Source organism: Amblyomma americanum, chromosome 1 (genome assembly GCF_052857255.1).
Source record: "Amblyomma americanum isolate KBUSLIRL-KWMA chromosome 1, ASM5285725v1, whole genome shotgun sequence".
Lineage (NCBI taxonomy): Eukaryota > Metazoa > Arthropoda > Arachnida > Ixodida > Ixodidae > Amblyomma > Amblyomma americanum.
In genome coordinates, this window is record NC_135497.1 from 283,901,273 (window position 1) to 283,924,869 (window position 23,597).

A 23,597-nucleotide genomic window follows, 5' to 3' on the forward strand; every position below is an offset into this window, starting at 1 on the left:
CCTCGTGGCTGCATAGCTTAAGTGCCGAGGTGGATTTCACGCGCCACTCAGTGCCTAATTTTAAGAAATCTGCAATTAATTTTGAACACCTTGTGTAGCGTGCAGACTGTGCTCCATTGTACTATAATTTGTTTTCATTGTAAGTACAGTAGCTTGCATATTTACCTTGATGCATTTGGCAAATTGCCTCTCTCGTACTGTTGGTTTATGCTGAAAATTTTCATGTATATTGATTTACTGTTTTTGTGCAGTAACACCTACTGAAAAGTTCTTTCCTGGTTCATGTAGTTCGAAAAAAAGAAAACATCACTGTCTGCGAGTTTGGCCAGCTGACTGGTGCTGCTTTGTCTACACCCTGGGAAATGATAGTGCGATGAACAGGAGCAAATCTGTTCAGCTTGTTTTTCTGACAGACTGCTTCACTAGTCTCATTGGCTAGCTGAACTTGCTGTTACAAAAGCTGGCCTTGCAGACAGCTGTCTTCCATCTATACTGCACAAACGGCGTGAATACCTATGCCAAATGCATCGCTGTACATGGCAGACAGCAAAATGCAATATGAGAAAATGAAGCACAAATGTACAGTGGAACTGCGTTGATACAATTTCTGAAAAAAACGCAAGGGGGCGGAGAGCGTGTAACTAAGGAAAACGTTTTTATCCGAATCTACCAAATGTTTTCAAAAATGTTAATAAAGTACAGAGGCATTTATTGGCACTCACTTCCTATAAAGGCCGGTTAACGCTTGCTGGCATATGGTTTGGAGAGGTTTTATGGTGTTTGTAGACATCTATTGGCATATGCGTTGCCCTTTGTGTGAAAGAAATCGCAACATAACTAGGTTAGTGATGGTAAAGGTTAAAATAACCAGAATTTGTTCATCACAGGCGTTTTCAGATGGTTCACCGCATCACATTATAGACTGCAGGGAAGCTTCCCTGGCAAACTGGCTGCAGCTGGGCTTCTGCCGATCTTGCTTGATTTCACGCAAGTCCCTCTCGTGTTCACACACATTTAGAAGGTTGCTAATGATCATACAACAAGCATTTGGTGAAACTCTGAACTTATTAACCGGAAAACGGCATTATCCGAGAATGTATTAAGCAGATGGATAACTCCATAGGTTATTTTTATTGATGATTTTCAGCATATGAACTGGATAATCGTATGAACCGGGCACGTGTCAACATGGTTTTGCTGCAACGGACTGGGAGAAAGAACCCACACTTGTACTCTTGCTGAAAGGCTGGCTAGTGGACTGAGGCCCCTGAACCCGTGTTCACTTTGTTTTGTGTTGTCAAGATAGGTGCAAAGGTATCTGCACATCTACACATGTGTAAACAACTCTGTTCACACCAGCCTTGTGAATATGTACACTGTTGATATGCAACTGTAGACTGAGTAAGACTTCTCATGCATTTTCATCCTTGCACAGTAACTTTTTGAACCCACACCATTTTCTGGTTTTATTTTGTGAGGTTTTATAAACAACATTTGCATACAGCATCCAGTGAAATTTCCTGAGGCCACTGCATAAGACAGGCAGTACACCCTGCATTAAATAGTCATCCGAACGACAGCTGTATTTACATACATAAAGACTTTGGCTCCAGGCAGTCCAAGACACACAGCAGTGTTTTTACAAAAACAGGCACACGTGAGTGGACTAAAGAACAAAAACAACTTTCAAACAAGGTCCACAGCTTTCAAAGTCTTACAGAGAAATGAAGTATAGCGGCTAAAAAGCTTGCAATTCATTGCAAGTCATTAGACCATATGCAATATGCATCAGTACAGTTCATTGGAATGTTCTATAGGAGGCTGTTGATTGCTGCATTCAATGCCATGCCATCCATACAAAGTAGCTCAAACTGTTTGGCATCCTGACAGCCACTCAGACTTTTATGCATTTTAGTCTAGCAAGAGTGTTAGTACGGGTATTTTTTTTTGGTTTGGCATAGCTGACTGAATTTTCTTTTATAGCAAAAACATTTGTGCATGGAGTAATCGTGTGGTATGTAGATTAAGTGTGCACTCTGGCTACTGAAGTAAACTAAACCATTAGAATGCTTCAATTACGATGCACTGAAATACCTTTCCGTACCTTGTCTGATCATGTGATATACGTGCTAGAGGTAAACAAGGTCACCAGGTGGCTATCATTTACTAGTTAGCTGTGAGTGACTTTAGTCTTTTAAGCCATTTGTTTCGTAAAATTTAGCTTTGAAAACAGATTTCCAAGACAGGAACAATGCTATTTCTGGCTAAAGATGAAATGTGTACAAGGGTAAGGCCAGAAAAAAAAAAAAGGAAAGCACCTAGAAGAGCTGAGCCACACCAGCAACGCAAGAAGCTGCTTTGCCTTTGCCATAAGTTTCAAGGCACTTGTGTCTGCATAAATTAGTATGGGCATTTAAAAAAAAATTGGCGGTGGTTTAGCTCTGGTTAAACCTGGAGTGACGCAATAGCTACAGCTGGCCGAGTGGAACTTGGTCATGTGACCAACCACGTTACGAACCACATGATCAGCCACGCCGACGCGCCGCCGGCAGCTGCTCCACACCACGTGACCAACCACGAGACAGCGTGGCGGCGCAGCCACAGGGTGGCAGCACCGCCACGCTGAAGGCTCGAAATGCTACCGTAATGTAGCTATCGCTACAAAAATAAATAAAATAATATTGCCCAGCAGCAGGAACAATTTCAAGCAACACAGGTTTTTTTCAGCATCACTTTGTACGACAAAAATAAGCCGGGCCACACTGCCGTTTTTGGCCTTCCTTGTGTAGTGCAATTTTTTAATGAGAACTTTACCAAGGCTTTGCACACTACAAGTGCGTTTCATGCATGGTTGCAGCATTGCCCCATTCTGCATTTGTCTCCCTGGTACAGCTGTCACAAAAATAAAATATAGAGACAAGTAACGAGTGAAACTGCACCAGTCGTTTCACTAAAGCAACAGTTGAGCCCCATAGCAAATTGGTAACAATTAAAGGGGCACTGATATTTGCAGGAAGTGTCGGCAGTCTGTACGAGGTGGCAAAGATGTCTTTTCAACTATTTTTTTTCAAGTGCAGAGCAGGGAATGCTTGCCTCACCATGTCTGTCAATGCTCTGGTTGTAACATACAGCTGCAGAATCACTGCTTTGAACACTAGTTTACCACCTCTTCTAACACTGTCCCGCTGTGCAGCAACCACCCCTGCGCAAGGTGGCATCTCGGTCAAGTTTTCCCGTAACATACTGGCTGAAAAAACCAAGATGCATCATATTTTGTATGATGCCACCATTGCACTATGAAAAAAAACACAGGTGTATAACTGAAGAAAAAGCTTAAGAAAAAGGTTTAAGTGTTGAGGGCTCAACAGTTTTCTTTGCTGTGAACTATGCTGCAAACTGTCACAGGTAGATTGAGAGAGAAGAGGTTAGGTTGAAAAGGCATTCGAATTTCCTCTCATCATTGCATCCCCATCCGCGGCAACCTCCAAACCCGCCGCAGCTCAGTTACAACTACTGACTACCCTGCTAGCCCTGTTCCACAATAAGAAGCCTAAAAAAAAGAAGAAAAAAAAAAACAGATTCCTAGGTTCATGGGTAACAAGAAAAAAATGACTAAGCCAGTTTTCATTCTTCTCATACAGAGTTCCTAATTTCCTTAAAAAGCAAGAAAACCTCATAAGGAGCTGTTTCTGCATACCCCATACTGCCGCCCTTTTGTCGGAACATAGAATATATGCCAAATGCCTGTAGTGAATATGCATAATCTCTCTGCCTGGGGCACCATGTTCTGAGAAAACACGCCCTTTAAAAGGAATCTCATTTCTAATATGCACAGGCAAACTTTGAGGACAAATTTGTCTCTCAGAGCAGGGCAATGCAATCTTTGTGTGGTATTAGCACTACAAAGTTTGGTAAACTATGCATGACAGCTAGGCAAAAACAAGAGTACAGACAAATTTCTGGCTGCATGTTTTCTTCTTTGTAATGAAGCAGGGAACATAACTATACATGGATTACAATGTGGTGTTCGCAACAACCTGTAAATAATTTATTATTAAATTTTCTCTCTTATGCAGTTTCGATTTCACATCTGAACAATGGCTGCGATGTCAAAGTCCAGTATACGTCATGTGAGGCATAAAAGAAACTGCAACATAGTTTGCACTTCATTATAATTTAACACAACACTTAACCCTTTAATTTCCAACCCCGGACTGTTCTCGTCATGGGACTGCCAGACGAGTTACGGTCGGCTATTGCGTTGGTTGCAATTTTCAACACTAAAGGGTTGTAGTTGTCCATGAAACGAGTTTTGGACTTTTAGCATGTGTTTTAGCCTAACAAGTCAATTTCAGCACAAATCGTGAAAAGAATTGGGTGATTTTGATGCATATTTTGAAAATGAATTTGGCAGTTAAAGGTTTAAGCATCAGAACTACAACAAATGAAGAACCAGTGATTATATAGCAGTTTTTTTATGCCTCATGTGAACGTCACAACCATCATTCAGCTGTTGCAACTAAAGCTGAAAGTGCATAAGAAATTCAATAATAAATTTACTGGTTGTAGCCAAATACCATGTTGTGATCCACATACTTGTGCATCATTGTGAAGAAAGAGCACACAACCAAAATTTGGTGTCCATACTCTTTTAAGCCATGCTGATGTATGCTATTAAGTGCTGGGCAGCAATTCTACTTAATCTGAAATTTTGATTAACAAAAATTACAAAATTTAAAAGGTACGAAGTATAAAAGGAAGGGTTCCTGCACAAAAATGTAAAATCCTCTCTAGAAATATGGTATCACCAACCGATGTTGTAAAGCTAGTTTGGAGGCATTTGCAGTTCATAGGAAAGCTATCAATGTGTGCTACCTAAGGATATCGGTGACCACACGTAACCCTTGGCATCACCGCGACCTACAGCACTGTTGTCAAAATGCCGAATTCATAAGCAATTTACTATCATGTCTACTCATTTTCTCATGATGTCTTGAGCAAGCCTACTTTTCTGCTGAAAGTAGAACAAAGCCCTCCATCCCTCTAGAGAGACAATCCAACCCAGACCAACAAACAAAACGGCTGATGGTTAACTTAACAGTACTTCTTGCTGGGCTAGTTGGTGTAACATTGTGTAACGAAAGATAAAAAAACAGCACTAATTTTGACACAAACCACACAGAAAGACCAGACAGGTTGGGTGCTGTCCTGTCTGTGCCCGTCCTGTCTGGTCCTTCTGTGTGGATGTGTCAAAATCAGCGCTTTTTTTTTAATCTTTTGTTACACAATGGTTAACTTATTTCAAGCAGAAACATTAGGTCCAGTTTTCATGACTGCAGTAAACATTATTCAAGCTGCATGGAAGGTGTGAGCATTTGCTAGCTCCAGCTCTATTAGGACTTTCTCACAGAACAACTGCAACGCTGTTTGGTACAAGCATTTTGAGCTGTACTGTACCGTACTAAAGTATCTAGCTGTGAAACAGTGCTGCCACTGGTGACAGAAAAAACCTCATAGTAATAACTAGTATCTGGCATTTGGCTATTTCACTGTGTCAGTATACTGGGCTGCAGAGGGAATACAATTTAGAATAAATTTTCTTTTTGTAAACAAAGCTCCTGCAACAAGTCTGCTAAACTCTGGTAACTTACTTGAGACAAGAAATTACCTTTGTAACTCATCACAACAGCAGCTAAAGTGGTCATTTGACATGCAGCGAGGAAACAAGTAATGTACTCGCAGCATCAAACCATGCACAACTCTGCTTGATGCATAGTTTGCTAGCTTTGAAACTGACATGAAGCAGATCTGTGCATGAGAAGTTATAACTTTCTCTCCCAGTCACACTTGTGACGACCAAGATATTTTTTCAGTATCAGAGCAACATGCAAACTTCAGGACAAGTCACAGGTTACTTGGCAAAAGGAGTTTTTTGCACTGACAGGTCACAACACAAGACTCATAAAAGACGAGCCATGAGGCTTTGTTTTCAAGGCTGTCCCAAATAAAAGTCAGCAACTTCTTGCATGTTCAAATGACTGCTTTTATGTAACTAGTACATGCCAGCTCATTCATCCTCAACATATACAGCGACCAGGCTGCTGCTCAAAAAACAACAAAAGGAACTACTACAAACTGCACACCACCTTTGTTTTTACTATGCCACAAACTAAAATACACCTTCACATAACTTTGTGCTTAGCAACTTGTAGTCGCAAAGATAACAGTTTTACACACACATAAAATATAGCAAGGCCCATATTGGTACACTTGCATATGGTTACAAAGAAGGCATAAAATATCACAGGAACATTCACTCTTGCATTTTTACACACATCTCAAAAGTCTGCACAAGCACCACATATCCCATTGCTCAACCACATACAGTTTGTTTGCGCAGGGCATTGCTGCAAGCTGCAGATCTGGTTTAGTGGTAGCAAATTTGCTGAATAAGTGAGACACTGGTTCAAGATGCTAACCTTAACTCATATCCATCTCTACATGAATAATGAACAATTGCACCATCTGGGTACCTTGCAAAGGCACTCCTCCCTATTCTCTTCTGACAGACACAGCATGCGTCAAGTTCCGTTAGCGTTATCTTCAGGGACTTGACACGTATACAGCGCTCTTTCACCTGCAAGTGTTCTGCAAACAGTAGTGACCTCTGCAAACCTGCAGCATGCAACTCTTTTGTGCCTTTGTCTAAGACCTCACGCAAAAAATCTCTAACATCGGACACTAGCACATCTGCAGGCAACATTTGCAGGGCACGCAGTGGGTCAATCTCTTTGACATGATCCATTAAGATTTTGAGTGCACCTCTCAGGTTTTGTTCACGGCAGCCTTCCATTACTGTCAGCGGGTATGGCAACCCGGCAATGCTGGCTGCAGTGCGTCTGCACAAATCCAGAACCCTTGAGCCTTCATCAGGAGGTTGCAAGTACATCTGAAGCAGGATAAGAAAGACGTCACGATTTCGCTCAGGATTACGGCTATACTGTGATGCACAATAATGCTCTGCCTTGAGTGGGTCCTTTAGCACATAGATGTAGACCTCAAGAGCCTCGCTGTGTCGTCCAAGCTTGCCCATCACCACAGCAGCTTCTTCAAAGAGCCCATCACTTAGCAGGTGGGTTGGAAAGTTCTCGGCTGTGTACCTGTCAGAGGACTCCAGGAAGTGGACAAGGTCTTTGCGCAGCTTGCCCACGAGACCAGGTTCACCAGGGTCTACAGCGGAATGCTGCTGGGCGAGCAAGGACCGCACAGATTCAATGTACTTGTGAATAAGTGTGTTGTGGAACATTTCAGTCTGATCTTTCCACTTGTGTATCACATGCTCAAGGTAAGGTATAACCAGCTGAGGGGCCTTTTTGGAGAGGAATTCAAGCACCACATCACGAGGCAGGGCTTCACCCTCCTTCTCTTGCTGGTCTTCTACAAAAATCTTGAGACCTTCCTCAGGATGCTCTTCAAGTACCCACAATGAGTAGCGCAGTATGAGCTCCATGTGCTTCCTGCCTAGGTGTTGCAGATAGCCAACAGTCCTTTCATGACCTTTCAGTGGTGAATCTGCTTTGTGCGCCTCTTTCATGAGAAGATCAAGAGCCTTCTCATGCTGGTTTTTTTGCTGGTAAAGTATGATCAACTCACTAAGCTTCTGGTGTTTCTTGAGGGCACGTTCACACTCATCCAGATGGCAGAAGTTGTCCGGAAGGCGTAGCAATGAGGCCACTAGTGCCACGTTGGTCTCCAGGTAGCACTTGAGCATTGTGGTGTCGATGATCTGGAGAAGCTGCTTCTTGCTCTTTACTGTCTTACTCCCTTGCACTATGCCTGTAAGAGCCGGTTCGTGCTGGCTGTCTGAAAGCAGCTTGCACCTTACATGAACCAAGTAGTCTACAAGTGCATAGAGGCCAGCCTCTAAGTCAGCATCTCTGAGATCAGGAGCCTGGTCAGGATAGGAGATGGAGTTGCGATAGTCCTCAGGCAACAGATCAGGGAAGAGACCTATAACATGTGACGGATCCGTCTCAAGGTCCATAAAAATGGTCAATGACTCTTCAAATTTCTTCTTGCAGAAAAGGTCAAATGCATGGAGGTTTTGTATGTGACGCTTGCTGGCATTTCGTTCCTCATCACTCTGGTCTGACAGGTCAGCCAATTTGAGTGCCAGTTCAAAGCACTTGTCCTTGAGCACTTGCGGAATTTGGTCTTGGACGCGTGTTCGCACAAAACACCAGATTGCACCACCCGGCGCCACTACAAAAAGCTGGCCTTCCTTGCATGGCACGATAAGTTTTGGTTTTAGAAGGTTCACCTTCTGAATTAGGAGACGCGGTTCCACTGTCCTCACCTCGACACCGAACGACTGCGCGCTTATGAGGTACGGGTAGTCATAGCAGAGAGAGATAGGCGCTTCTGACCAGTTGACCGCGTATTTGTGCGTTGGCTGGCCCTCGCGGTTTACAAAGATGGTCATGTCGTCTCTGCCAAGGGCAAAACTGTTTTCCTGCAGCTTCACACAGAGCGGTTCTGGCTGCTTTCCGGTGGGAAAAAGCTGCTTCGTCTCACCGGACAACTTTAGGATGTAGTACTCGGACCTGAATCCGACGAGGAGTGATTCGTCGCCGCACCATACGATTGATCGCGGTGTGTCAGGCACGCACAAACCCTGCGGGTGCTCGCAGAAAGTGTTATTTTTCCAGTAGAAAAGTTCCAGTTTGCGCCTCACGGCTGCGCACAGCATAAGCGTTATCTTCACTTCGCCTGTGAGCGTCTCCGTTTCCTGCACATTAACAGCGAACAATGTGCATCCCTTGCACTTGGCCAAAGCTGGGCACTCGATCGGTGGCGTGTTGGGCTCGAGGCTGAGGTTATGCACGCTCACGGAGCCGTCAGACAAGCTGATGAGCAAACACAGCTCGGGAATGACACACAGTTGTGTGATTGGTTTCTTGGCAAATGATTTGTTGGAGCACTTCAGATTGACGGCGAACTTCGGACCATCGGCGCTATCTTTCTCGACAACGCTGTAAACAAGTAAGTGCCCTTCTTTCGTGCCCAAATACAGCTTGTCACCGTGCGCCGCTACGGACTCGATCTTCAACGGCAGTTTCTTGAGTATTGGGATTGCAGTGTAGGCGTCGTACATTGTGGCATTTAAACTTGCAAACTCAAGCGAACACACCTGCAAACAACAGTCGAAAGTGACCCGTCTGCTAGCACGCCCCCCACACCCGTGATGTCGATGATGCACATGCAACAGAGACTAGCAGAGAAATGACGAAGTTGCCATCGGCTGCGCCTGGCTTCAGATTGGATTGGATCGGAAGCAAAACCAGATTTTGTTGCCAGGATGATCTATAAAAGTGCTCATTTTGGGCATTGACGCTTCTGTCGTAGCGTCTGCAGCGTCCGTTCAGCACGGATCCAAATCATGATAAAGGGAAACGCGAATGCAAGGATCACAGTGCCTCCTGAAAAATTATGCAGTATGTTCAGACAGCTCGATGAATTTAGTTTGGTTGGAGTGTTTTTTTTTTATAGTACTGTTAATTCGGCCGTGTCTTAATTGAATCAAGGAAACAATCACAATGTCACATTTTGACAGTTTTGCGAAACTCCGATTGAAAAATGAAACAGATGTAATGTGGTTTCAACATTTCTGGTGCAAAATTTTATCTGGCATCACGCAAATGATAGGTTCATTTAATAGAAGATGGCTCTCTCTGGCCGAACAAATTGAAAATTGTTTTTTGGGGAAAGGAAATGGCGCAATATATCTGTCTCACATCTCGGCTGACACCTGAACCGCGCCGTAAGGGCAGCGATAAAGGAGGGTCTGGGAGAAGAAAGAAAGAGGTGCCGTAGTGGAGCGCTCAAGAATAATTTAGACCACCTCAGGATCTTTAACCTGCACCAGCTGACATCGCACAGCACATGGGCTCCTTTGCGTTTCGCCTCCATCGAAACGCGGCCGCCGCGGTCGGGTTCGAACCCGGGTACTCCGGATCAGTAGCCGGGCGCCCTAATCACTGAGCCACCGCGGCGGGTGGTTGAACAAATTGGCGGCTCGCTTTCCGGCATATGGTGATGCCGGAAAGCGAGCCCCCCCCCCCCCCCCCCCCCCCCCGAATTTCCTCCCGGGTCTAACCAGTCGACATCGAATGATTACAAACAGCACACGATTGGGAAGCCGCGGGAGCGAGGAGGCCTTTTCCACAGAATGGCTCAGCAGAATTAATGTCCAAAACAGCTAGTGCTGTCATAATTACAATCTCCCAACAATCAAATGACAATATACCATGACTACGTGTGATTGTGTTTAACTTCAAGCCTCTACTTTTCTGGCATCGAGTCTATCTGTGATTAAGACAAAGATGTTAAAGGGTAGTCCTGCGCGTTCGAAGATCGGCAACGCGCAAACCATCGAAGTTTTCGTCGGGGTCGTTCTCGTGTTCGGACCTTCGGAAGAGTGCACATGAATTCGCTCAACTTTGTGTTGTCATAAAAACCTGAGCCAAATAATACACTTCTACACGCAGCAGAAGGACCCACAATTACGCGCTAAAGTTGGCGAGCCCGTTCCGGAGACTTTTTCATGCTCGCACCCTCCTCCGTCGCTTGCACCTGCGTATACAATTAAGTAGAGGGGTGGCTATTGGTTAGATTATTTCAGACGCAGCTACCATGGCTGCGGCCAGTAAGCTGCGTAGCTCCGGCGGGTCAGGACAGGGACCCAGGAACAGGGGGGGGGGGGAACACACCAACATTTTTCCAGAGGGGGCAGCGCCCTCCCCCCCTCTTCCAGTCTCCAACTGCTTGCACTTGGCTCAGATTTCTCACAATCGAAACACTTCAGTTCTAGGAGTCTTTTAATGCAAAACATAGTGGGGCTGAGCTACTTGGCTTTGTAGCCATGGCTGTAAAGCCGTTCGTATATGTGAGTAACCTAAACCAGTCATTTCCCAACAGAAGTCGACTGTCTGACCCCTGTACATGATCATGATTAGCAGAATTTAAACAAAATATGCACAAACTTTTTAAATGCAATTGATCACTCGATCCTCGTGCGTAAAGCTTCCCATCTATAAATCTTCGTCCCATTTCAATTCATACTGAAGAAGTTGGCGCGGAAAAACGAGGACAAGCGAGACAAACAAAGACGAGCGCTACTCACAACTTGAAGGCTTATTCCAGACAATGCTCGAATAAATAGTGAAACCAACAAGAACAAAAACAAACAAACGTCATGAACACCACATGTTACCCCGTGAATCCCAATGATTTGGTTAGGAACAGATACTCCCTATCAGAGAAGCGGACGGAAGTCTGACTAATGCACTTATCGCCGCTGATGCGCATATGAAAGGCTGCCATGAGCTCCCGCGTGAGTTGCTCCCTGTGCCTGAATAGGATGGTCGTTTTTTCAAAAAGCAGTTTACACTGGATTTTCTTTTCCTTGTCGTTTGTCAATTTGTAATGCACGTGCGGCAATGTTTAGGGAGATTATCAAGAGAATCTCCCCAGAGCAATCTTCGGTGTTCTCCTAATCTCTCGTTGACGCATCGTCCAGTTTGGCCGATGTATAGTGCGCCACACGACAACGGCAATCTGTACACAACCCCCCTGGCACAGGTAACGAACGGGGCTTTGTGTTTGATGCTGCATTCATTTCTTGTTTTTCGTACCGTTCTTTCGCCTCCTTCTTCCATCCGGTTGTGCACCTGTGAACAGATTGCTCCCGGCAGAGAACGCCCGGCAACATTTTTCAGCCCATGCGCCAATCTGTGCACATATGGTATGACTGCAAAATTTTTACGCTTTGTTTCCCGGAGTTTAGGTCGCGACCCATCCTTGACCCACCTTACCAATCTTCGCATGCACCTCGCTTGCGGGAGGTGCGGTGTTCGATCCCCAGTGCCGCCGGGTACCCACCGGTGATACAATGGGTACAAGCTTTCCCCTGGTCTGGTGCTCGGCTTATTTAGGGTGAAGTGCTTGGAAAATGGGTCTTGTTACGTTTCGCCTACGACGCGCGGTATAGCCGGCGCGGATGCAACGGACGCCGGGGCTTCGTTCAAAGTGGCGGTCATTTTGGGCCCGTTCAGTGCTGCCGTAACGCCTCCCGCCAAGCGCGTCCAGGCAGGTTTCAATGCCACGTGTCGTCGTGTGTGCGTGTGTGTGTGTGTGTGTGCATGTTGGTGCCCACGCTTGTCAAAGCGCGGCAGCCGGGGAGAGGAGCTCCCCAACTGGGAGGCGAGGAGGTCTGACCGGCGCCGGCCCGGCGGACGCGCCCGTCACGTCTGTACATGTCCGTGCGTCGCCGTCTCGTGCGACTCATCCCAAGCCGTTCCTTCTTGCCCTCGACTCCGAGGGTATAAAAGGCAGCTGCGCCGGACGCCAAGGAGGGACTTCGATTTCTTCCTTCGAGTAACGTGGTCGCCCTGACCGGCTGCTCTTTTGCGATGCCAGAATAAACAAGTTCTGTTGCCAGTCGACTCATCCTTTGCCGGGACCTTCGGATGTTTCCAGCTTTGCCACAGGCCGCCAGGCCAACGCTACCCTTGGGGCTTGCAACCAATTTGCAACAACTGGTTGCCAGTGGTGAGATCCCGACAACGGAGGCCAGCAGCGAAGATATGCGGTCAACTGTATGCTGAGCAGCACAACGACCATCCGGGAGCAGTGCAACGAGCCCTGTGTGATGACTGGTTGCCTGCAGCGGAACGACTGCGCTGAATTCTTGGCTGCGAGGTTTGGTGAGTGCGGGACTTTCTTCTTCTGAGTTTTGCCAGGCTTTTGTTAGTGTCAGAAACAGAGCTGGTAATTGTGGTTGTCGTTGCTGCCGGGTTAGTTTGCGGCAAGACAATAGTAGGCAGTAGAGAAAGCAGCATTCGGAGCAGCCATGGATTTGAAGTCGTTGCGCAAACCGAAATTGCTGGAGCTTGCAAGAGAGTTGGGTCTTGATGTCTCAGACAAACTCAGAAAACCAGAACTGCTAAGGGCGATTCTTGAGTTGGAGGCTGAGGATGACGAGCTGTCGGAATGCCTTGAGACCATTGAGGAGAGGGAGCAAAAAGAGAAAGACGAGCGCGAACGTAAAGAACAAAAAGAGAAAGACGAGCGCGAACGTAAAGAACAAAAAGAAAAAGAGAAAGACGAGCGCGAACGTAAAGAACAAAAAGAGAAAGAGGAGCGCGAACGTAAAGAGCAAAAAGAGAAAGAAGAGCGCGACCGTCAACACGCTTTGGAAATGAAGCGTCTCGAGGTAGAGATGGAACGCGCTCGTAATGGAAGTCAGGCACACGGTGCAGGACAACGGGTATCGTTCAAAATGACTGACCTGATGCGGCCGTTTAAGCTTGGAGAGGACATTGGTTTGTTCCTGGTTAACTTTGAGCGAACGTGCGAGAAGCAGGGGTTCTCTCGGGAAACGTGGCCACAGCGCTTGCTCACTTTGTTACCCGGCGAGGCGGCCGACGTAGTCGCTCGCTTGAAGAGAGAGGAGGCAGAGGATTTCGACCAAGTGAAATCGAGTCTGCTAAAAAGGTACAGGCTGTCAGCGGAGGCGTTCCGTCGGAAGTTTCGGGAAAATGAAAAAGGCAGAAGTGAGTCATATACAGAGTTTGCCTACAGGCTTATGTCAAACATGCAGGAGTGGCTCAAAGAAGAGAAAGCGTTTGGTGACCACGAGAAAATTCTGCAGTGTTTCGGGCTAGAACAGTTTTATAGTCGGTTACCTGAGAACGTGCGGTACTGGGTCTTGGATAGGCCAGACGTTAGTACAGTGGCTAAAGCCGCCGAGCTAGCCGAGGAGTTTGTGACGCGTCGGGCTCGCGGAGCTAAGGACGGTCAAAAGGGTGAATTTGGCTCCAAGTCTGAGAGGCCGAAGTGCACACCCATGAGAGCAAGGGGGGACACACGTAGTGCGGATGCGAGTGAAAGCAGTCCGACCGAACGTAAGGAGACGGCGGCAGCCGAAGCCGAACGCAGAAAGCGGTTCGAGACGAGCCAAGCGCGCGTGTGTTATACGTGCCAGAAGCCGGGTCACTTTTCGGCGCAGTGTCCAGAAACAAAAAGAGAAGTCGTGTGTTTGTCATATGTAGCACTGACGAGAACATGAAGCTTCTCGAGCCTTACATGCGAGACTTCCTCGTGAACGGGAAAGAGTGCCGAGTGCTTCGTGATTCCGCAGCTACAATGGATGTAGTTCACCCCTCTTACGTAGAACCCGATATGTTCACGGGCGAGTGCGCATGGATCAAGCAAGCCGTGGAAGCTCATAGCGTGTGTCTGCCCGTAGCAAAAGTGCTTATTGAAGGACCTTTCGGAGCACTTGAGACGGAGGCCGTAGTGTCATCTATGCTGCCCCCCCCCCCCCCAGTACCCGTACCTATTTTCGAACAGGTCCGATCACGTCCTGCGCGAGAAGGGGCTTTTGTTTGGTGAGGCTAGCGTTCAGGCCTTAACCAGATCGAGAGTTCGGGAGCTCGCTGCAAAGACGGTAGTTGCGGGGCCAACGTTGTCGAACAATGAAAAAGGGTCGGAGGCGCAGCAAGCTGATATTCCGAGCACGTCCGAACTGGATAAAATTGAGTCTGTAGCGTTGAAGGCACCAGGTACTGGAGAGGAAATGCCCGACACGGGAAAGTTAAAGTTAGAAGAGCTTCCGATCGAGCTTCCGGGACTAGGCTCAGTGACGAACAGGGAAGACACTGATCAGGTCATTAGTGACTTAATCATTAAAGCACCGCTGTCGGCTGAGCAGAAAACCGAACTACACCAACTCTTACAAGAGTTTCAAGGTCAGTTCTCTGAGAGGCCTGGTAGGACTTCTGTCCTTACTCATGATATAGAACTTACCTCCCCAGAGCCAGTACGATCCAAGGCGTACCGGGTGTCACCCCGCCAGCGCGATATTATGGAGGCTGAGGTAAAGAAAATGCTACAGCTCGGTGTTATTGAGGCGGGTGAGAGTGATTATACCTCCCCTTTGATTTTAGTTGAGGTACCGGGCAAGGAACCTCGTCCTTGCGTCGACTACCGCAGGCTTAATTCCATCACTAAGGATCAAATTTATCCGATCCCTAACATCGAGGAGCGCCTTGAGAAAGTTAGTAGCGCTCAGTTTATTTCCACCCTGAGATCTTGTCAGGGGTTATTGGCAGGTTCCACTTACAGAAGAGGCTAGTAGGTATGCGGCGTTCATTTCACCAATGGGAACATTCCGTCCTAAAGTTTTGAGTTTTGGTTTGAAGAACGCGCCATACTGCTTTTCAAGCCTCATGGACAAAGTGTTGCGGGGACAAAATGTATGGTGGGGCAGCCAGAAAAAGAATGTAAACCAATATGCCCCTGCCTGTGCCACTAAGTATAACAGGCTTGACCCAATCGTAAAATAAATGAAAAGGCCCGAAGGCAATCCTTCGTTTTGCCACCCGTAGGTGGAAACATAAAAGAAAGGGGGGGGGGGAATGCTACAAGCGACCCATCGCCGGGGGAACGGGCCCGGGGAGACTCCCCTGATCTCCCCTAGGACGTAGCGGAGGGGGTGGGACATAGGTTGTGGGAATGGGACTGAGGGAAGGGTTATGGGTAATGTGATGGGAATGGGGACAGCGAGATGTTGACCCTCATTTTATCATCGCTCGACTCCTGTCTGGCCAGGACAGGGAGGGCGTCGTTGTTGTCCAATGGTGCGGCTCCCCCACGGGATGCACGACCACCCACTGGCTCCGACAGTCGGAGACAGGAAAGAAGAAAAAAAAATTTCCTAACTTGGGGTCCGCAGCCACCTGCTCCTCCACGATTTTAAGGGTTGGATCGGACCGGCCGGTTACTAGCCGTCGACTGTGTTTCGCGGTTTTTCAGACTCCGGAAGTGTGTGTGGTGTGGTCCGGCCAACAGAGGCCCAGGTCGTCAGCCTATCGGCGCTTGGCCCTCGGCACCATAACCCGGTAACCCTGGGGGACCCACCTGTGCTGCCTTCCAACCACCATGCACTTATTTCCTCCCCTTGCTTGCTCCACGCCTACTGAGGAGGGAGTATTCAAGGCCGGGCGCCCGGGCCACGAACCAAGAATCGGGCATAGGGTGAGATAAGCCGGGCCTACTCCACCGGTACTCCACACATCGACGGTTTTCGCACTGGTCCTACTGCACACCCTCTACCTCGGCGTCCCCATTGGTCCTCAGACCGGGTCGGCCTCCGCGTCCGCAATATGCCACCCTCATAAGCGATCCGCAATGAGACTGCTTCCCCGAGGACATCGATTCCGAGGAGCTCGGGCTGTCGGAACCCCCGCGCGGACCTGGCCTCTATGTAGCCAGAAACCGTGCGTCGGCACGCTACCGCGCGGACCTGACCTCTTCGTAGCCAGAAACCGAGCATTAGTAGCCGTGCACGTTCCCGTGAGCGGAGGTTTTTGACATTTGACATTCCTTTCTACCGGATTTCGTGGGTCCAACCTGGTATGCCTCCAGGCCTGCCTCCGCACAGACAACGGACCTCACGATTCGGCTGGCCCTCACAGCCGTGGGAGTCGCTGCCGCTCCCAAGAGGATGGGCCCCGGACAACCCATCCCCACCGCTGTGCGTTGCACCGGAACAAAGCCTAGTAGCCGAAACTACACCGGCCCGTATCCGGTGGCAGGGGGGGGCCACGAGCAGGCCGCACAGTCGGATTTCCCCCCCAGTGTTGCGGGGACAGGAAGAATTCGCTTTACCGTATTTAGACGACGTAGCGATATTCTCCGCATCCTGGTCTGAGCATATGGCACACTTGCGGGCAGTGCTAACCCGCCTGCGCGAAGCGGGCTTGACAGTCAAGGCTCCCAAGTGCCAATTAGCACAGGCCGAGGTTGCTTACCTCGGTCACGTGATTGGACAGGGTCGTCGCCGCCCCTCTGAAATAAAGGTGGCCGCTGTGCGAGACTTCCCGCAACCGCGCACGAAGACCGATATTCGGTCGTTCTTAGGTGTCGCCGGCTACTATCAGAGGTACATCCCCAGGTACTCCGATATCGCGGCTCCCCTGACGGATGCTCTAAGAAAAACAGAGCCCCAAACAGTCGTCTGGAGCGAGACAAAGGAAAGAGCTTTTAGCGCCCTAAAGAGCGCCCTAACAAGCCAACCTGTGCTACGATCGCCAGACTACACAAAAGGGTTCGTTGTTCAGTGCGATGCTAGTGAGCGAGGCATGGGCGTTGTACTGTGCCAACGGGAAAATGGAGAAGTGGAACACCTCGTCCTGTATGCTAGTCGTAAGCTGACCTGTCGTGAGCAGGCGTACAGCGCCACCGAGAAAGAGTGTGCGTGTCTCGTGTGGGCCGTTCAGAAATTGTCATGCTACCTAGCCGGCTCGAGGTTTGTCATTGAGACGGATCACTGCCCTCTCCAATGGCTGCAGACCATCTCTCCCAAAAATGGCCGCCTCCTGCGCTGGAGCCTCGCTTTGCAACAATATTCCTTTGAGGTGCGTTACAAAAAGGGGAGTCTCAACGGTAACGCCGATGGCTTAAGTCGAAGCCCCTAACGTGGGAATCCACCTCAAAGTTGTTTGTTACTGATGTTTTCTTCCTGAGGCAGGATTTTTAACATATTGCTTTTGTTTAGTGTTTCAAAGTGATTATGTGCTTTCTAGTGCAATTTTCCAATTTGTGGACGCGTTCTGAGTGCTGCTTGACTACTGTAAGGAACTAGGCAGTAGTATAAAAGGGGAAAGAGCCTGGCAGAGCTTAGTGAGGGTTGTCTCGTGCTTGCTGACTGAGCGGTTGCGTTTCGGCGTAGTTCTAACGCTTGCTGGGAACGAGCACAAAAATGGCAACTCTCCCGAAGTCACTTTGCAGTGTCCTGTGTGATCCTGAACCTGAGAACGAGGCCTTCTCTGTGCGCTGCGCTCAAGCAACGTCGAGGGACGACCGGTTTTGATTACGAGCGTCATCGAGCGACATCCCTCCGGACAGCGGATGCAGTCCCCTGACCATCGGGATCTCCTTCTCCCGGCGGGGCGATCTGTTACGTTTCGCCTACGACGCGCGGTATAGCCGGCGCGGATGCAACGGACGCCGGGGCTTCGTTCAAAGTGGCGGTCATTTTGGGCCCGTTCAGTGCTGCCGTAACGCCTCCCGCCAAGCGCGTCCAGGCAGGTTTCAATGCCACGTGTCGTCGTGTGTGTGTGTGTGCATGTTGGTGCCCACGCTTGTCAAAGCGCGGCAGCCGGGGAGAGGAGCTCCCCAACTGGGAGGCGAGGAGGTCTGACCGGCGCCGGCCCGGCGCACGCGCCCGTCACGTCTGTACATGTCCGTGCGTCGCCGTCTCGTGCGACTCATCCCAAGCCGTTCCTTCTTGCCCTCGACTCCGAGGGTATAAAAGGCAGCTGCGCCGGACGCCAAGGAGGGACTTCGATTTCTTCCTTCGAGTAACGTGGTCGCCCTGACCGGCTGCTCTTTTGCGATGCCAGAATAAACAAGTTGTTCTGTTGCCAGTCGACTCATCCTTTGCCGGGACCTTCGGATGTTTCCAGCTTTGCCCCAGGCCGCCAGGCCAACGCTACCCTTGGGGCTTGCAACCAATTTGCAACAGTCTTTGACCCCCCCCCCCCTGAGAAGTCAAAAGTGCCACAAATGGGCTTCTACCGCACGAGGCGGATTTAACGTTGTTGACGGCGGAACTTATCGCTGATCCATCAGAGCAACTGTGAAGAAGTTTTCGGTCTGCCACAAGAGCTTCCCCCCAGCCATACACGGAGTAGGCCAGGGCCAGACCACTTCCCAAGAAGCAAGTCCCATAAGTTGGAGCAATCTCGACAACTGGTGGACCCCCACACCAGAGACTGCTCTTGTACCAATTTAGGTTTGGTCATCCTCGGGCCCGAAAGCCCTCCCATCGAGCGTGGCGGGCTGGTCCACTACTGCCACCTCGTTGGTCGTGTCTGGGTCCAACCCAGGACTGTCGGATAGGCGGGGTCGCTACTCCCCGTGGTGCCCTTCCGTGCTGCGCACCCCTGCCAGACGCCGAAGCGCCCTCGACTTCGGGTAATCTCTTCGTGCCGCACTCCAAGCGAGAGCCCGATTCTACCAAGCTTTATTAAGCGTCTTGGCTTTGACGCCGGCCCTGGTGTACTAAGTCAGGACCTACCGCCTACGTACTGGGAAGTGCGAGCTTCATCCCACACCCCTATGGTCTCACAGCGGTACTACTCACAGGCTCTCAAAGGACGCAAGCGCCAGTCCTGCTTTCGCTTCGCCCTCAGTCTCTTCGCCTACTGAGACGCCCGCAGGCCCCAGCGTTTCCCAGAGATGGCCCTGGTTTCTCGGAGGGGGACCGAGGACAGACTCAAGCAGCGCTCCCGAGTGATGGTAGGGATCGGGTTACACAGGGACGCCCCTACCCCTGATGACTTTAGTCAGCGGAGATTTCCCTGCAGCGTATCCATTTGAGACTTAGCCACAGCAGCCTATCCTAAGCTGCCTGGCGTATGAACTCTCTCGCTTTCGGTTAGAGGGAGAGGGTCACCACAGCCCTTCCCAGGTTCACCAATGACAGTCGCCCCCAATAGACTGGGTTACAGGAGCACGCAACTGCTCCCGGCGTTACGCCTAGGGCCTTCATCGCCGAGGCTACGTCCAGGGAGCCAAACCCTCCGGTTCGGCCACCGAGAACAGACGGCCCAGTCAATCCAGCCCATCATCAGCGAAACTGCCAATGTTCTGGTTGGGTCCGCGGATCACCACCTTCCAAAAACCGTCGGCCCCGAGGCGCCGTACCCCCTTTAGGGAGCACGAATCAGCCCTATTTTCAGTAGGGCCGCGTCGGGTGAGAGCTCACCCATGTTACTGAGAACCCAACCTCAGCCAGCCTTCGGCTTTCTTTACAGGCTCACGCCAACCGAGCCCGGCTAATGAGACGGAGAACTTATGCAACACAATCTCCATCTCTCTTGGACTACTCTTAGCGTTACCCAGGGCTCACCACGAGGAGGTGGTAGTCCGTCGAGCCCCATCACACACACACTGTCGGGTTGAATTGGGGAGAAAAGTACGTTCTCCCCACTCAATCGCGGCTGACACGGTTCAAAGCCGCCCGGAACCCACCCCGTGGTTGCGTACGCTACCGAGCGCTCGCCGACCACGGCGGGCCTTGCTCTGGGGGAACAAAGGAACGACACATTGGCTGACACAAACAGGCATTTATTGCTACAACAACAATAACGCCAGCTAGCAACAAGGTACGCTAATGAATCGAGGTCGTCCGACTCACCAGCAAGGTTCCGAGCGAATGTTCGCCCGCGCTAGGGCAAGGGATATATACTCCGAAGGCTGGACGGGAGCCTGTCTCCCCGTCGCTTCCTCGCCTCGCCGGCGAAGAGCGGAGCCGCGAGCGACACGTCCGCCCGCTCCGACGATCTCAGCCGAAGCCCCTCTCCCGCGCGCGGGCTTTGGCAGTCTCCGCGCAGCGATGCTGGCGCCCTCTCTTGCCAGTTAATGTAACTCACAAGGGAATGCGCTCAGCCTCGAGGTGAGACAGCCGCTGCACGGTGCCTCGCGGGAAAGCAAACTCAGGGGGCTGCAGGGCAGGTCCCCACATCCCCCCAACCTTAAATAGACCCACGCGCCTGAACGTACATGCTACGGAGGGGTCTCCTGGTCTTCATGTCCTTGAGGCACGTCTTGCAGCGGAGGTCACGCCGACAGCGTCCACGCAGACTTCCGCGGTATTCCGAATGCGGCGTGAAGGTCTCCGCTGGGACGACTCGCATGGCCCGCGGACTACCGTGTCCGCAGGCCCGCGAATCGAAGGCCGGTGGGAAAACTGCAGGCCAGGATCCTGCAGTAGTCGCCAGGGCAGCAGCAGCCGGAGGTGACTGCTGACTGGTCTCGCCACAGCTGCCCCGGATGGATGCGGCGAACAGGATACAGGCCGCTCCGTAGCAGCAGGTGGCAGCGAGACGATGTGCACCGGACAGCAAGCCTGGGTGGCTCCACCGAATCTGCAAAATTGCCGAAAAGCTTTCGGCGTGCCTTTAACGTAGGTCACGGAAGGGGAAACGGCATCCGCAAGGGCCTCGTGGCACAATGCCTAACTCGCTAGCAAAACGTGTCAGCGGCTGTGCAAACGCAAAGTTCGAGTGAACAAAGCCCTTTCTTGAGTTGAACGGGACTGTTCAGTTCGTGCGGTTACAAAAAAACGGGCGGGCAGCGAAGTGCGCCCCCTCTCAACGACACGGTCCGGCGTTCGTGTCTCTTTTAACGTGGTGCAGGCAGCTCCGAAAAGCCTCAGGCCTAACTACCATTCCGACAACGACCGTGACCACAACAAAGACCCGAAACGGGTTATGTGCGCGCAGCCGCGAGGAGACGTCAGCTTTGTGGGGTGGTCCTACCCCGCTCACTGCACAAAGCAGCTTCTGAGCGGTCGGCGCCCACCGTATCGGACGGTGTCGGAGCGCCCGGTGCCGAGCTGCAATACCAGCGAGCTCGTAGCGGCACCCGTGGCCCCAGGCCACCCGGCTCCCGGAGCCGCGACTCCGAGTCAACAAAGAGACAGTAGAGAAAATATATACAGAAACTCGGACCACCCACGCGGGTTCCGTACTCACTCGCTTAGGGCTCGGCGACTCCGCCAGCGCTAGGCCTCGCGCTCCCTCGATGCGGACCAAGTGATTCTCGCGAAGAATCTCCAGGGGAAAAAAATGCGCTGAGCATGTTGAAAAGTTCAAACATGCTGCAGCGCAATACACCTCGCACTCAAGAAAGCATGCCGCAGGTCCTAGCGATCAAAATTCACTCTAGGCCTGGCACTTGTCAAGTCCGGACAAAGAGCGTTCCTCGAACCGAACCGACAGTCGTCCAATGTTCCAAGAGCAGGCCCCACGTTGGGCTGCCAGATGTCGGGTTGAATTGGGGAGATAAGTACGTTCTCCCCACTCAATCGCGGCTGACACGGTTCAAAGCCGCCCGGACCCCACCCCGTGGTCGCGTACGCTACCGAGCGCTCGCCGACCACGGCGGGCCTTGCTCTGGGGGAACAAAGGAACGACACATTGGCTGACACAAACAGGCATTTATTGCTACAGCAACAATAACGCCAGCTAGCAACAAGGTACGCTAATGAATCGAGGTCGTCCGACTCACCAGCAAGGTTCCGAGCGAATGTTCGCCCGCGCTGGGGCAAGGGATATATACTCCGAAGGCCGGACGGTACGAGTACGGGAGCCTGTCTCCCCGTCGCTTCCTCGCCCCGCCGGCGAAGAGCGGAGCCGCGAGCGACGCGTCCGCTCGCGCCGACGATCCCAGCCGAAGCCCCTCTCCCGCGCGCGGGCTTTGGCAGTCTCCGCGCAGCGATGCTGGCGCCCTCTCTTGCCAGTTAATGTAACTCACAAGGGAATGCGCTCAGCCTCGAGGTGAGACCGCCGCTGCACGGTGCCTCGCGGGAAAGCAAACTCAGGGGGCTGCAGGGCAGGTCCACCCCCCCCCCCCCCACACACACACACACAATTGCAATCCAATTGAATTGAATCTGCGAACAATTTTAATCTTTATAGGTGCGACCGCGCTTCCTGAAAAGGCGGCGCACTTATCGCCATAAAAAAGAATATAACTTCTTTATCGATTCACGTCCCTTGCGATTTAGAAGTAGCATGGGTGTGTATTGAAACCGTGGCTAAAAAACTATCTTTTTGTGCTTGCTATAGACACCCAATTCCTTAACTTCCTTTGTTAACGAGTTGCATGATTCGATTAGTCTCATAATAAGTTTCCCACATCCCCGTTTTTTTTATTTTGGATGATTTTAACTTCCCCTTAATTGAATGTGTTGAGACGGGCACGCAAATTTGTGAGCCCAACGCGAGGGAGTTTTTGGTCGTGTGTACTGTATTTAACTTGTCACGAAATATACAAGAGTATACGGTGACGCTAAAAACATTCTTGATTTAGTCCTAACTAATGCGCCCAACTTGTGCTGCGATATAACATTATGCCTGCCTGACTTAAGTGACTACCTTTTCTATTAGAGTAAATTATAGTACAATTACAGAACAGAACTAATTCCACGCCGAAACAGTGGTGAAGGCCACTATAAGCATTGCCTAAATTGGGTTCAGCACGTTTACATTCGATGCACGAGGTTATTGTGTGCGTTCTCTGCCCTCCTCCACCCTGTCCTAAAGGCCAGTAAGCTGACTATGCATGCCGAAGGTCTTGAATGCTAATATCACTTCGCTTTCCTTTGAGTACGCCTATAGGAAGCCACTGGCTGTTTCTATAGGCCCTATTCCAGTCGAGATCAAGGTGTTTACTAGCCCACTATAGCCGTTGCACGCACTTTCGCTTTGCCCTGCGGCCGGAAACATCGGCTTTGTTATTTGATATTTCTTGTTTTGGAGTTGATGGAATTAATATTTGCTCTTACAATAAGTGTGAGTCCTGCCAAATAGTATAAGTTGCTCTGGTATATATACATAGATGAACACGTTGTGTTGATGCATGTTGCGCCTTGATCTTGGTGGAGCCAAGCGCGCATATGCCGGGTTCGTCAGACATTTCGTCGGAAAACGCGAATCTCCGCGTCCCGTTTTTTAGGTAGAAAC

General features: G+C 50.2%; 1 protein-coding gene across 1 annotated transcript; it reads right to left on the minus strand.

Annotated features, from left to right (window-relative positions):
- Positions 1–1,435: 1,435 nt before the first annotated feature.
- Positions 1,436–9,289, minus strand: Vps39 (vacuolar protein sorting 39). The gene has a single exon (XM_077649475.1). It carries the CDS (start codon positions 9,152–9,154, stop codon positions 6,467–6,469), a length of 2,688 nt encoding a protein of 895 aa, XP_077505601.1. The 5' UTR covers positions 9,155–9,289; the 3' UTR covers positions 1,436–6,466.
- Positions 9,290–23,597: the final 14,308 nt, after the last annotated feature.